The sequence below is a fragment of the Muscardinus avellanarius genome, assembly GCF_963383645.1.
Source record: "Muscardinus avellanarius genome assembly, chromosome: 12".
NCBI lineage: Eukaryota > Metazoa > Chordata > Mammalia > Rodentia > Gliridae > Muscardinus > Muscardinus avellanarius.
The window spans coordinates 24545638-24557953 of NC_137798.1; the positions used below are offsets into that span (position 1 = coordinate 24545638).

The 12316-nt window shown below is 37.1% G+C and overlaps 1 protein-coding gene and 1 pseudogene across 2 annotated transcripts; one reads left to right on the forward strand and one right to left on the reverse strand.

Moving 5' to 3' along the window:
- Nucleotides 1-248: 248 nt before the first annotated feature.
- LOC308271395 (olfactory receptor 4F3/4F16/4F29-like) lies at nucleotides 249-1187 on the forward strand (annotated as a pseudogene). Its single transcript has one exon. The product of its transcript is annotated as an olfactory receptor 4F3/4F16/4F29-like (transcript).
- Nucleotides 1188-11071: 9884 nt separating this feature from the next.
- LOC308271394 (olfactory receptor 4F3/4F16/4F29-like) lies at nucleotides 11072-12013 on the reverse strand (the record flags this gene model as incomplete). The annotated part of the gene is made up of 1 exon (XM_080707690.1): nucleotides 11072-12013. The coding sequence occupies exon 1, from the start codon at nucleotides 12008-12010 to the stop codon at nucleotides 11072-11074; it is 939 nt and encodes a 312-aa protein (XP_080563816.1). The 5' UTR covers nucleotides 12011-12013.
- Nucleotides 12014-12316: the final 303 nt, after the last annotated feature.

Genomic DNA, 12316 nt, shown 5'->3' on the forward strand with positions numbered 1-12316 from the left:
TCATGAAAATCTTGGCATTTACCTGGAAGGAAGCAGAAAAGTATTAAATACAGAGTGGTAGCAAATGAGGAGATCCACACAGCAGCTCTCCACTTTACATCTCCGAGACCATTAGCATTTTAGGTCAGTTTAAATGCTAAAGCATAAGCTTTTGTGACATTGATTTCTCTCCTTCTGGTATATTAATAAGATTGTCACAATTTAGATTACTTCCTGTCATTCTCCTTCAAGTAGCACTGTCAACAAAGCCAATGGATGGAGTGAGTTACTCAGTGGTATCAGAGTTTGTGTTCCTGGGACTCACCAACTTCTGGGATATCCAAATACTCCTCTTTGTGTTCTCCTACATATTTTACATGGCCAGCATAATGAAAAATTCCCTCATTGTGTTCACCATGGCTTCTGAGCCTCACCTACACTCCCCCATGTACTTCCTATTGGCCAACCTCTCCTTCATTGATCTGAGTTTTTCTTCTGTCATTTCCCCCAAGATGATTTATGACCTTTTCAGAAAGTGCAAAGTCATCTTCTTCAGAGGATGCATCACCCAGATCTTCTTCATCCATGTCCCTGGAGGTGTGGAGATGGTGCAGCCAATAGCAATGGCCTTTGACAGATATGTGGCCATATGCAAGCCTCTCCATTACCTGACCATCATGAGCTCAAGAATGTGCATCTTCTTTTTAGCGGCTGCCTGACTGGTTGGTCTTGTACACTCTGTGTTTAAATTGGCTTTTAGAGTGAACTTTCCCTTCTGTGGCCCTACTGTGTTGGGCAGCTTTTACTGTGATCTGCTTTGACTCATCAAACTTGCCTGCACAGACACCTACCCACTGAAATTCATGATCACAGGCAATAGTGGTTTCTTCTCTGTTCTCTCCTTCTTCATACTAATCATTTCTTATATTGTCATCATTTTTAAAGTTCAGAAACACTCTTCAGGGGGCTCGTCCAAGGCTCTGTCCACACTTTCAGCTCACATCACTCTGGTAATCTTGTTCTTTGGTTCTTTAATATTCTTCTATACATGGCTATCTCCCTCCACACACCTGGGTAAGTTTCTGGCCTTTGATGGAATTCTTACTCCTTTTCTGAATCTTGTTATCTACACATTAAGGAATCAAGAAATGCAGGTCGCAATGAGGAGAGCATGCAGACAGCTAGTGAGTTATAGGAAGATCTCATAAGAGATTGGTGGTTTTGTGAAGCATACTTTCACTCATAGACTACTGAAGTTCACTGTAATAGTTGATATCAGATGGAAACTTCATTTTATTTACCTTTATTTGACCCAACATATTGCTATTATCTTTTTTTTATCTTTCATTTAGGAATGAGGGACATTCACTTCTGAAAGAGGAAGAAGAATTGTATCTAAAGTATTTATAAACTAAAAATTAAAATAGTCTCCAGCTTCAATTCCAGAGAGCTAATATTGATGAAATAATTATTAGAAATATGTAAGAGAATGCAAGCTACATAAAGGCCTTCAGAGCAGCAAGAATTCTCTCCATTCATTTTAATCTAGAATGATCTCATCTTAAAGACCACCTTCAAAAGATCCCGATTGAAAATAATCTCATACTCACAGTTTTGATAGGTTTGATAGGTTCATTTTCATGTTGCCTAAAAAAGAAAGTGAGAAAATTCAAATGAATGGTATATATTAATACCCTCTATGGAAAAGTATATAAATGGAAGCCAAATTTTATCACAGCATTTGACAAAAATTTATAACTTTATGCTGGCCACAAACTGATATTGATCCCTGTGACAGTGAGTTTTCTCAGGGATTGTTAATCCAAGTAATGGTAAGTGGTCCAGTATAGCAATACACATCTTGCACCCGATAAAACCACAACAAGCACTTGTGTTAACTTGCTCTACTAGTATGATTAATGTTAACCATCCTCTTCCTTGTTTGAATGATAACCACTCTTGTAATTCTGGACAAAGAATGCTATCATATAAATGAAATTTGTAGGATCTTCTGACTCTGATTTTGTTATTAAAACCAGAAATCACCTTTCTTTAATTTATTCTTCTCAAGATATAATTTATTCTTTAGTATTCAAATCAAATAACAAATATCTGCCACACCTTTCCCATGACCCACTTTTGCATCTTACCCTACTTGTTGGTCACATACTTACTTTTTGCAAGCTGATTATAAAATTATGAAGACCATAAACCATTCCTTTACATTTCTATTCCCAAACACTTCCCATATAGTGTCTTGTAAATACTAGTAATAAAAATAAAGAATTTTGATTGAATGAATGTCTGAAGTCATTTCTATGTACTTATTCATTACATTGTGTGCCAAGAACTAAACACTAGGAATATAGATAAAGCAAAATAGGCCAAAACCCTGATCCTTCCAGATTTCCATTTGACAGACAGACCAACAATTCATTCAAAAACATATCAAAGTCAATCACTAAGCCAAACATGAGAAGAAGGGAGGGGGAGGAAAGAGGATGGGGACTGAGGAAGGGCTACATGAGTGATGTGTGCATGTATGCCTCTATCTCATCAAGATGTGTGTGTACAATGCACCAATAAAAATAGAGGTATAAATAAAGATACACAGGGGATCAAATAATTTTACTATGAAGAAAAATTAAGCAAAAAAGGAATAAGGCAACAAAAAGAGTGCTATGATAAAATAGTGATAGGAAAGTTCTTGCTGACCTGATTTGATTTGATTAGAAATTTAGGTTCATCTTGCCCTGTTCTTTATACTGGGCCCATTTTCTTTATTTAAAATTTTATTGCTACATTGTAGTGGTTCATAATAGTGAGATTCACAGTGGTATATCTATATCTTCACAAAATATCATTTGATCTGATTTCTTCCTATACCTTTTTCCCTCTCTTTCATTCCTATACATGCTAGTGATAGATTTATATATGTACATAAAAATAATTGGTCTGTTTCCTTCCTCATAAACCCCTACCTTGCCCAATACTCTCTACTTAATGAATTATTTAAAAATATAAATTCTGTTAAACATCCTCTTAAAGTCAATGAACAGAAACTACGAGGAAGGAAACACAGCAATAAAGTCTTAGCTAATCAGCAGAATTTACAAGGATTAGCATCTATCACAGGGAACAAGAAAGTTGATGCCGAGCAAAACAAGTCATGAATTGTGATAATGTCCTCAAATATAAGATCTCCCTTTGTGATTTAATTAATAATCATCTGACAGAAATATACTAGTGGGGATCAGAGACAATAGATCCAGAATACATCCCCTAGGTACATACCTTTACTGCAGGATATACCACAATGCAGAAAAATTATGTTCTTCTAAAGCCTCTCATTAATTTGGTGATTTTCAATCAAGGATATTGCATTTCCCAAAGAACACTGGCAGTCTGGAAACATTTTTGTTGTCACAGCTGGGGGCAGGGAAAGAATGCTACTAGCATCTAGTGGTTATAGTCCAGGAATACTACTAAAAAACCTGCAGTGGAGAAGACAGCTCTACAACAAAGAATTACCCAGACCTAAATGCCAGTGTTGTCAAGGGAAAAAACTGCATTAAACTCTGAGCTCTTCTGAGGGAAAAATGAAGTCTTTATATCACTTTATTCCTCATAACACTCAGCACCATTCCCAAAACATGGTTTTACTCTAATGAGTGTTTATTAGAGCATTGAGTAAGAGGATGAATGTGTTGATGATGCATGAATTGATGGATGGATGGGTGGATGAATGGAAAAGGAAAAAAAGCTCAAGTGTAACTCAAAGGAAAACATGTCTAAATATTGGCTAATTAGTTATGGCTAGGAACACTAGGAGCCTATAATGACCATATTTCATTAAATGTAAACTTTTTAGAAGAATTCATACCTTTAAACAAAAACCTTGACTATATGTCTAATGTGTTATTTAATTTATTAGACAATATCAGATGCTTCATAGATATCCAGCCAATAAATCTGGGGTATAATATACTTATATCTGCAAGGTTTAAGACACTATAAAATGGCAAGTCATTAATATCTTTGTCTAAATTATTTTTTCTGATGACTTTCTTAGAGTAGCAGCTGGTATTTGAGCAGCTAAAATTTTGATAGTAGAAAAAGCCAAATAAATTTGGAAAATCTTGATTCAAATATAATAAGCACGAATGAGATACAGCTGAGGGAGGAAATGGACAAGAAGAAAGGGAAGATTAAAAGTGGGATAGATAAAAAATCAAAAAGTAAATAACTGCATGTCAGAAGACATTGGAATGTGTGACTGTCTTTAGAGTCTCAAAAACAAGACTTCGGTGCCCTATGGGTGCTCAGTGATCTCTGAGCATCTTTGTTTTCCTCTTTCTCTTCTCTTCTTTCTTCTCTGAATAAAGGGAACTTGTTCCAAAAGGACATTTCATTTTTTTTTCCTCTAGCACACTCAAATGCTTTTCTTTTCTTTCCTTATCTTTTCTTAATGAAAGGCTTTAAATTTACCAGCTATGACTCTTTAACATTTGCTTTCTTAATACCATCATTTGGTTTACAGATTCAGGGATTCGGTCAGTCTCCCAGAAATGATTCTTATTCATTTTGAAGTTCAAATTTGATTAAAACCAAGGAAATTAGCATCCTACTACTAAAGCCATAGAAATTAAAATATATGAGAAGTTTTGGTCCGGTCCAAGTCCACATCAGTGGCATATCTAACTTATGTAAGATGCACTGCTTGAGAATTCAATACCTCTCTTTTTGGCCATTCCTTTTCTTTGTCATTCTGAGAGTCCACAACTTTATCACTGCTCCCAGCTGAGCTTTCTGGTTCTTTGTATCAAGCCAATGTTCACTTATGTGTTTCTCTGTGAAAATGAAAACAAATGTTACCAGAAACTCTTCCATTAATCTTTACTGTACTTGAGTTAAGTAATCACTCTTCCACTTTCAGGTCAATTTCCATGCCCCTGGATTCATGGATTTGTTGATTTCCTTGAACTTTTTCTACATCTAATTTACATTATGGTGACCAAAATTAGAAAGGAAGAATGAAAGCACTTAGATAACTAACAATCAGATCATAGTTGAATAATGAATTTCCCCTATTAGTGCCATTACAGCAACTTTCTATAACACAGCTTAAAATAATGGCAGGCCAATAACTAGGCATGGAGGTGAGTAAGGTCAGAGAAATTCTCAAAATGTTAGTTTACCACTCATTTTTTTAAATCCTGTGTGTATCAAAGGGTTTGGCCCCAACAAATGCCACAAAGCACCAGTCTCTACTGAATATTTTCCCTTCTTAATTTTATGAAAAGATAGAAGTAGAGCAGCTAGTCCTAACTTTTAACTTCTGCAGTTATTAATTTCCCTTCACCCATACTGAAGTAGTTTAACGAAATAAAATAAATAAATATTTGCTAAATTATATCTCAACCCCCCAAATCCCTTTCTTATGCTAAAGACAGTACACTGTGCTAACCCTCAACTCTCCCCATAGCTTTTCTTTCATCTTTGAAACCCAAGACACATTTTTACTACAAGGTAAAAGTCAAAGTCAGTCTTTTTCCTGTCTCCACAATTTACAGCCTCTATATATTCTCTAGTATATGTTCCTTCCTCTCTACATTACAACCTACCAGACTGCAACCAAAACCTTATTTGATATCTTCAAATGAAGATTCTTCCACTAGGCTATATTTCTGCAACTGAATTTAGTAGATCAATTCCAATAATTTCCCATTGTTACCTTCATTTTCCATCTTTCCACCTACCTGTTCCCAGACCACAGCATCTGCAGGTAATTAGGATCCCTTGGTAGTTGAGCTTCAGCTTGTGTGATTTCTACTATATAAAAAAAAAAACTGAACAATTTAAACAGGTGGTTAATTAGCAGCTCTACAGAATGATTCCCAGGTACTTTTGTAAAAATCTGAATTTGCTGAATTTGTTCATGTGGTCGGGGGAATTGTCCCTGTAACCCATTAGGTTTGGAAAGAATAACAAAATGAAAAATCTTGTAATGAACCACTGGAGAGGGAACAAAACTGAAACAGGGTCTCACTGAGTTGCAAAGGATCTCACTAAGTAGCTGAGGCTGTGTGCGAACCATGGTCCTTCTGTCTCAGCCTCCCAAGTACTAGGATTACAAGCATGTGTCACCACACTCAGATCTATGACAATTAAAAAAAATTTTTTTAAAGCCGGCCATGGTACTACATGCTTGTAATCCCCGCGCTTGGGAGGCGGAGACAGGAGGATTGCGCAGGTTCAAAGCTGTGCTGCCATAGGAGACCTTGTTTCCAGAAAAAATAAAGTATAAAATAGGTCTGGGAGTGTAGCCCAGAAGTAGAAGGGTTTCCAGGAATCCCAGTACCACCAAAACAATTTTTTTTTTTTTTTTTTTTTTTTTTTTTTTAGGATTGAACTCAGGGAAATTCTGCCTCTGAGCTATACCCATCTCCCAGACCTTTGTATTTTTTGAGACAGAGTCTCTCTAAGTTGCTGGAGTTGGCTTTGAGCCTGTGATCCTCCTGTCTCAGCCTCCCAAATGCTGGGACTTCAAGTGTACCACCACACCCGGCTGAAATTAGGGGTTTTAAGAATATCACTTTTGGCGATTTTATCTGTCAATTCTGATTCGCTCATTGGTGGGTTAAAGTGAGGCAGAATGTTTGCAAAGTATGAACACAGAAAAATCATGTGTATTTAACTATAAACTTTAATCAGCTTAAGTATATGTAATGCAGAATAGGCAGAAAATTTTACTAGGATTTATTTTTCATTAAAACGTGGACTACAATGTATAATCTCCATAATAACACCCAAAGCCAATTTTTTACTAAAGTCTATTACATTTTAAGTTCTTTAAAAGCTGAGACATATATAATGGAGTTTATTTGTTTGGCACATTCTTTTACTCATATTCCAGTCCTTGGCCAGGGAGACACATAAATTCAAACACCATTTTTACCCATTCTGGATAATAACTCTACTAGAAGCATAATCAATGCAGTGGGTGAGAACACAGGAAGACATAACCTGTGAGGATCTGGGCAGATCTCCCAAGGGAGGTGCCATTTGAGTAGAGACTTCAGAGTTACAGACAGGAATGAGGATCATAAGGGTTCATTCCAAGAAGAATCAACGGCATGCAAGATGAGGTATGCTACATTAAACAAATTTGAGAAACAACAGCTTAGTATTAATGGAGCAAGAACTCAAGGGGAGAGAGTGATTTAAGGGTTTACTTCAAATAATACACCCAGCTGTGATTAAATGAATGAATTATTTGGAAGTCTCAATTTTTTTTAAATGTTTCCAGGTAATCATGACTAGGGTTAAAATCCACTTTTGTGCTCTGTAGTCCCATAGCATCTTGTGCATATGACCACACTAATCTTGTGATGCCGAAAGGCTCTCTTTCTCTCTCAACGCCCTACAGAGTAAAAGTTTTTTGAGGGCAGTGTTATTACCTTATCTTTTTTTATGTCTTCAATGCCTTGTACATTTTCTAGCCCATATTAAGCACTCTATAAATATTTATCTACATGAAACTGAAATATGAATAATAAAATTAAGCCAAAGTTAAAATGTAAAAAAGCATAGAAATAGTTTTTAACTAAAATTATAAAAAAGATTAAAAGACAAACAAACCACAATAGACTGGATCAAAAATTATGAAATTTAGAGATAAGATACTAAAAATAGGGTTGATAATAGGCAAATAACTGACATCTTAACACTGCCTTCCATAATGAAACTGCTTATCAAGAGAGACTCTCCCATCACACCAAAGTAGAGAAGCAACACCTAATCTCATCCAGTGTCTCCCACAAGCCATTAACATTTGTGAGCCGCAAACCTCCTTCCAAGTACCTATGACAACAAAGATAATGCACTTTATGATACAGCCTGTGACCAGGCAGCTCAGAGGTACACTGTTCTCAACCCCTAGAGTAGTTTGAAATACTTCAAATTCGAACAAGGTAGTTTTCTTTCCTTTTTTGTTGGAAAAAAATGAGAATGTATCTAATATGACAAATAAAAAAATGCTATTTAGTGAGGTACTTAGCAGCTCAGTGAGATCTTGTTTCAAAATAATGAATAAAAAATAGAACTGGGTGTCCTATTTTTTGGAGGTCAAATGCCCATGTGTTTACTCCCCAGTAAATAATAATAATGATAATGATGATGATGATGATGATGATGATGATGATGATAATAATAATAATAATAATAATAATAATAATAATAAAATATGACATCAGAAATAAAACTGAAGACCCTTTGATGATGACCCTACACTTAAAACTCTACCAGCTTCTTTAGTGGTAGCATCATATGGTATGTATTCTTCTATACATTTCTTATAAATTTATGTATATTTACTTTTGTAAATGTATATGACTAGTTTTTCTTTACTATTTTATGATGAAAGGAGTTACTCAGGGTCCAGAAAAGAAGAGATATCATATTTGTCATGTCACAGGCCCACTTGTGCTAGGGCAGTGGGGTCGATTGCTGAAAGGTCAAAGAAAATGCCTGGACATAATGTGCAGACATAAAACTTCATTGGGAAAATGCTAATGGGAAGGTCCACTGGCCATCGACTGAACAGGTAAGTGCCTCCATCTCTCACAGTGCTTGGCCAAGCTGCACCTCCTCTCCTTCACAGCAGATTGTCCACAGTGCCCACAGTTTCTCACCAGCTCAGAGAGGGGTTTTACAAGTTAGGCAGGAAAAACAGCAGCATCATCTGCATTGACTCGTTTGATGGTATGAGCAGCATCCCAAGGAACAACTGTCCTGGAGTATGTGCAAAAAGCAACTTAGTAGAGATAAGAGTAGCTTGCCCTGGCTCACAATGTGCATGAAAGCAAGTCCTTCAAGATAATAAACTTCTGGATTTTCTGACCCAAGCTTGCTCTGGTTCCCTTAGCTTGGCTAGGTTTTTTAGAACAGAGAGGGAGCATTCAGGGACATAGTGTCTTACTGTCTCTCTTTTCTGTATGGAAGATACAATATTCAAATGGACAATTTAAGAGAATAAAATGAAGGAATTATATGCAAGAATTTGGGCAGAGTTATGAGAACCCATAACAGATGGCAAAATAACCCGGAGCTAGTGAAGACCGTGAACTCTTATCCTTAGGGCAACAGGGCTACAAGAAGGAAAGGATTTCCAGAATTACAGGTACTCAATAGCTACAGAAGGGCGTGACCCAACAGGAGCTGTAAACAGAGGGGAACCATTCCATGAGAGGCCTCCTCATCACCCCAAGGTGTGGTGCCTCAAATAGCCATGGAACTGTACCTTATCAGACTACTCCTTTTATCTATCAAGCTGGTTGCATTGAGTGATGGAGCATGTGAGTATATTAGGGAGTCCTATGTGTTGTAAACTCAATATCATACTCCATTTGCTGTAAAATGTGTCCCCTCTTCAGACACAATTTTGAGTAGATATCATATACATTGATAAGGCATTCTATAAATCCAGAAACAATTAGGTTGCAAGATGGTTGTATCACTCAAGAGTTTGATAAGAGAAATAGAGAAACTATAATGACATAGAACATAGAATTGATTATAGGGATTAGACTTTATGCTATGATGAAAACCATTAAGGAGATCACAGAAGTCTTTTACTACATTATGTTGAGCCTGAAGCCAGTGGAACCAGCATTAGGGAAGGTGGGTCAGCCTTAAAGAAAGGAAGGCATTAAAGCACCATGCCCATGAGACATTCCTCTGAGTTCCCAAGAACCTAACCATGCCATGCTGTCACTGCTTCTGCAGCCTGGCATATAAAACCCCTCAGTGCTAACTATGGAGGATCTGAGGACACTGGAAAGGAGATGTGTGACTCATCCATGGACCAGCACTGGACAAAACACCCTGAGGGAGAGTAGGTGCTGTTTGGTAAAGGACATGAGAAACAGAGGTGCTGTCTGTTGAGCTGGCCCTCCCCTTAAGCGTTTTCACAATAAAGCCTATGCCTCATATGCCATGTGCAGGTATTTTCTTTGGGCTCTCATCATGCTATCACTGCCCTGGCACAACTGGATTGTGGACTTAACAGAAGGAAAATTGACATGAAGCAGAAATTGAGGATAATCTAATACTGTGTCTGTCAAAATGCTTCCAATTTCAATGATGTAGGTGATTGCCTATCATGAAAGATTTCATCATAATCACGCACTTGCACTTGGCTAGGACTTGGAGGAACAGAAGGGAGAGATCCAGTAGGAGGTAGAGAAATTGCAGACCCAGTTGCTGATCCACAGTATCAGGATGAGCCTGCATACAAGTAGCAAATCTGTAAGGTGCTTTGGTACTTACTCAGCACCACCCTTAAAAATAAAAATTAGTATTTCTTCACCATTACCTTCTGAACACCACAGTTTTCTTATGGTGAACTCTGATATGGAAATATACAAAGGAAAAAGAAGGAGTTAATACAAAAAAAAGGGGAATGGAAGATGGATGGGTTTGAATAGCTTAATGGTAATCAGGGAGAAAAGTCATTGTTTTCAATTCCTTTTTGGTGTTCCAGAAACAACTCACACAACTTTTACATTTCTATCTAAAAAATGCATGCATTAGACTCCTATGTGTACTCTCTCAAGATTTTAACTTTCTTACACAACTTGGTGAAGACCCAAAATGGGATAAAGGGTTTCAATCTACAGGAGCGAGAAAGAAGGCCCAATTCAATATCCCTTCAATATCCACAATGAACTACTGTCAGAAATTCTTACATGTGAGATAGACACGTGTTAAGATAAAAACAGAGAGAACATTTTTCCTGTTCTTAGGCCTTAAATAGCCTGCTTTTCTCTCTATGTTTAATAATTTACTTTATATAAACATTGTTTCATTGGAATTGAGGTTCAGCATTATTATAATCTTTGGTTTCCAAATAATTTATATATTTTTCTCTGTTTTCAGAAGATATATTCTCTCCCTCCTGAGTAGAAGACAAAATACTCTCATTATCAGTGTTTATAAGCTAATCAGAGTAGGCAAAGAAAGACTTTCCTCTGAGTTTTATCATAAAAAATGAACTTCTATATTCAATGAAGACTGTTCACAATACAATCATTTAAGAGATTTTCCTAAAACTCATTATCTGTCTGCATACTCTCCTCATTGCCACCATCATTTCATGATTCCTTAATGTATAGATGACAGGATTCAGAAAAGGAGTGATAACTGCATCAAATATGGCCAGAAACTTATCCAGGTGTGTGGAGGGAGTTGGCCACATGTAGAAGAATATCAAAGGACCAAAGAACAAGACTACCACAGTGATGTGAGCTGAAAGTGTAGACAGAGCCTTGGACGAACCACCTGAAGAGTGTTTCTGAACTGTGAAAATGATGACAATATAAGAAATGATTAGTATGAAGAAAGAACCTACAGAAATAAAACCACTGTTGGCTGTGACCATGAATTCCAGCTTGTGAGTATCTGTGCAGGCAAGTTTGATGAATCGAGGCAGGTCACAGTAAAAGCTATCCAACACATTAGGGCCACAGAAGGGCAAGTTCACTACAAAAGCCAGTTGAACCACAGAGTGTACAAGGCCAACCACCCAGGCAGCCACTGAAAAGAAGATGCACATTTGTGGGCTCATGATGGTCAGGTAGTGGAGAGGCTTGCATATGGCCACATATCTGTCAAAGGCCATGGCTATGAGCAGCACCATCTCCACACCTCCAATGACATGGATGAAGAAGATCTGGGTGATGCAGCCTCTAAAGGAGATGACTTTGCGCTTTCTGAAGAGGTCATAAATCATCTTGGGGGAAACAACAGAAGAAACACCCAAGTCAATGAAGGAGAGGTTGGCCAAGAGGAAGTACATGGGGGAGTGTAGGTGAGGCTCAGAAGCCACGGTGAGCACAATGAGGGAGTTTCCTGTCATGCTGGCCACATAAAACATCGAGGAAAACACAAAGAGGAGTATTTGGATATCCCAGGAGTTGGTGAGTCCCAGGAACACGAACTCTGACACCACAGAATGATTTGCTCCATCCATTGGCTTTGTTGATAGTGCTACCTGAAGGAGAACAACAGGAGAAAATCTAAATTGTGACAATTGTTTTAATACACCAGAAGAAAGTTTAAAGATATAAAAGTCTATATTTATTTTAGCATTAAAACAAACCCAAAGGACAACAGGTATATGAACATGTTCTCAACATCACTAATTATCAGAGATGTACATACTAAAACCACAATATTATTTTATACTTGTTAAAAGAGATACTATCAAAAATCAAAAGATAACAGGTTTCAGGTAGAGGTAGAAGAAATAATTTCTTTTATACAATTAGTAGGAATA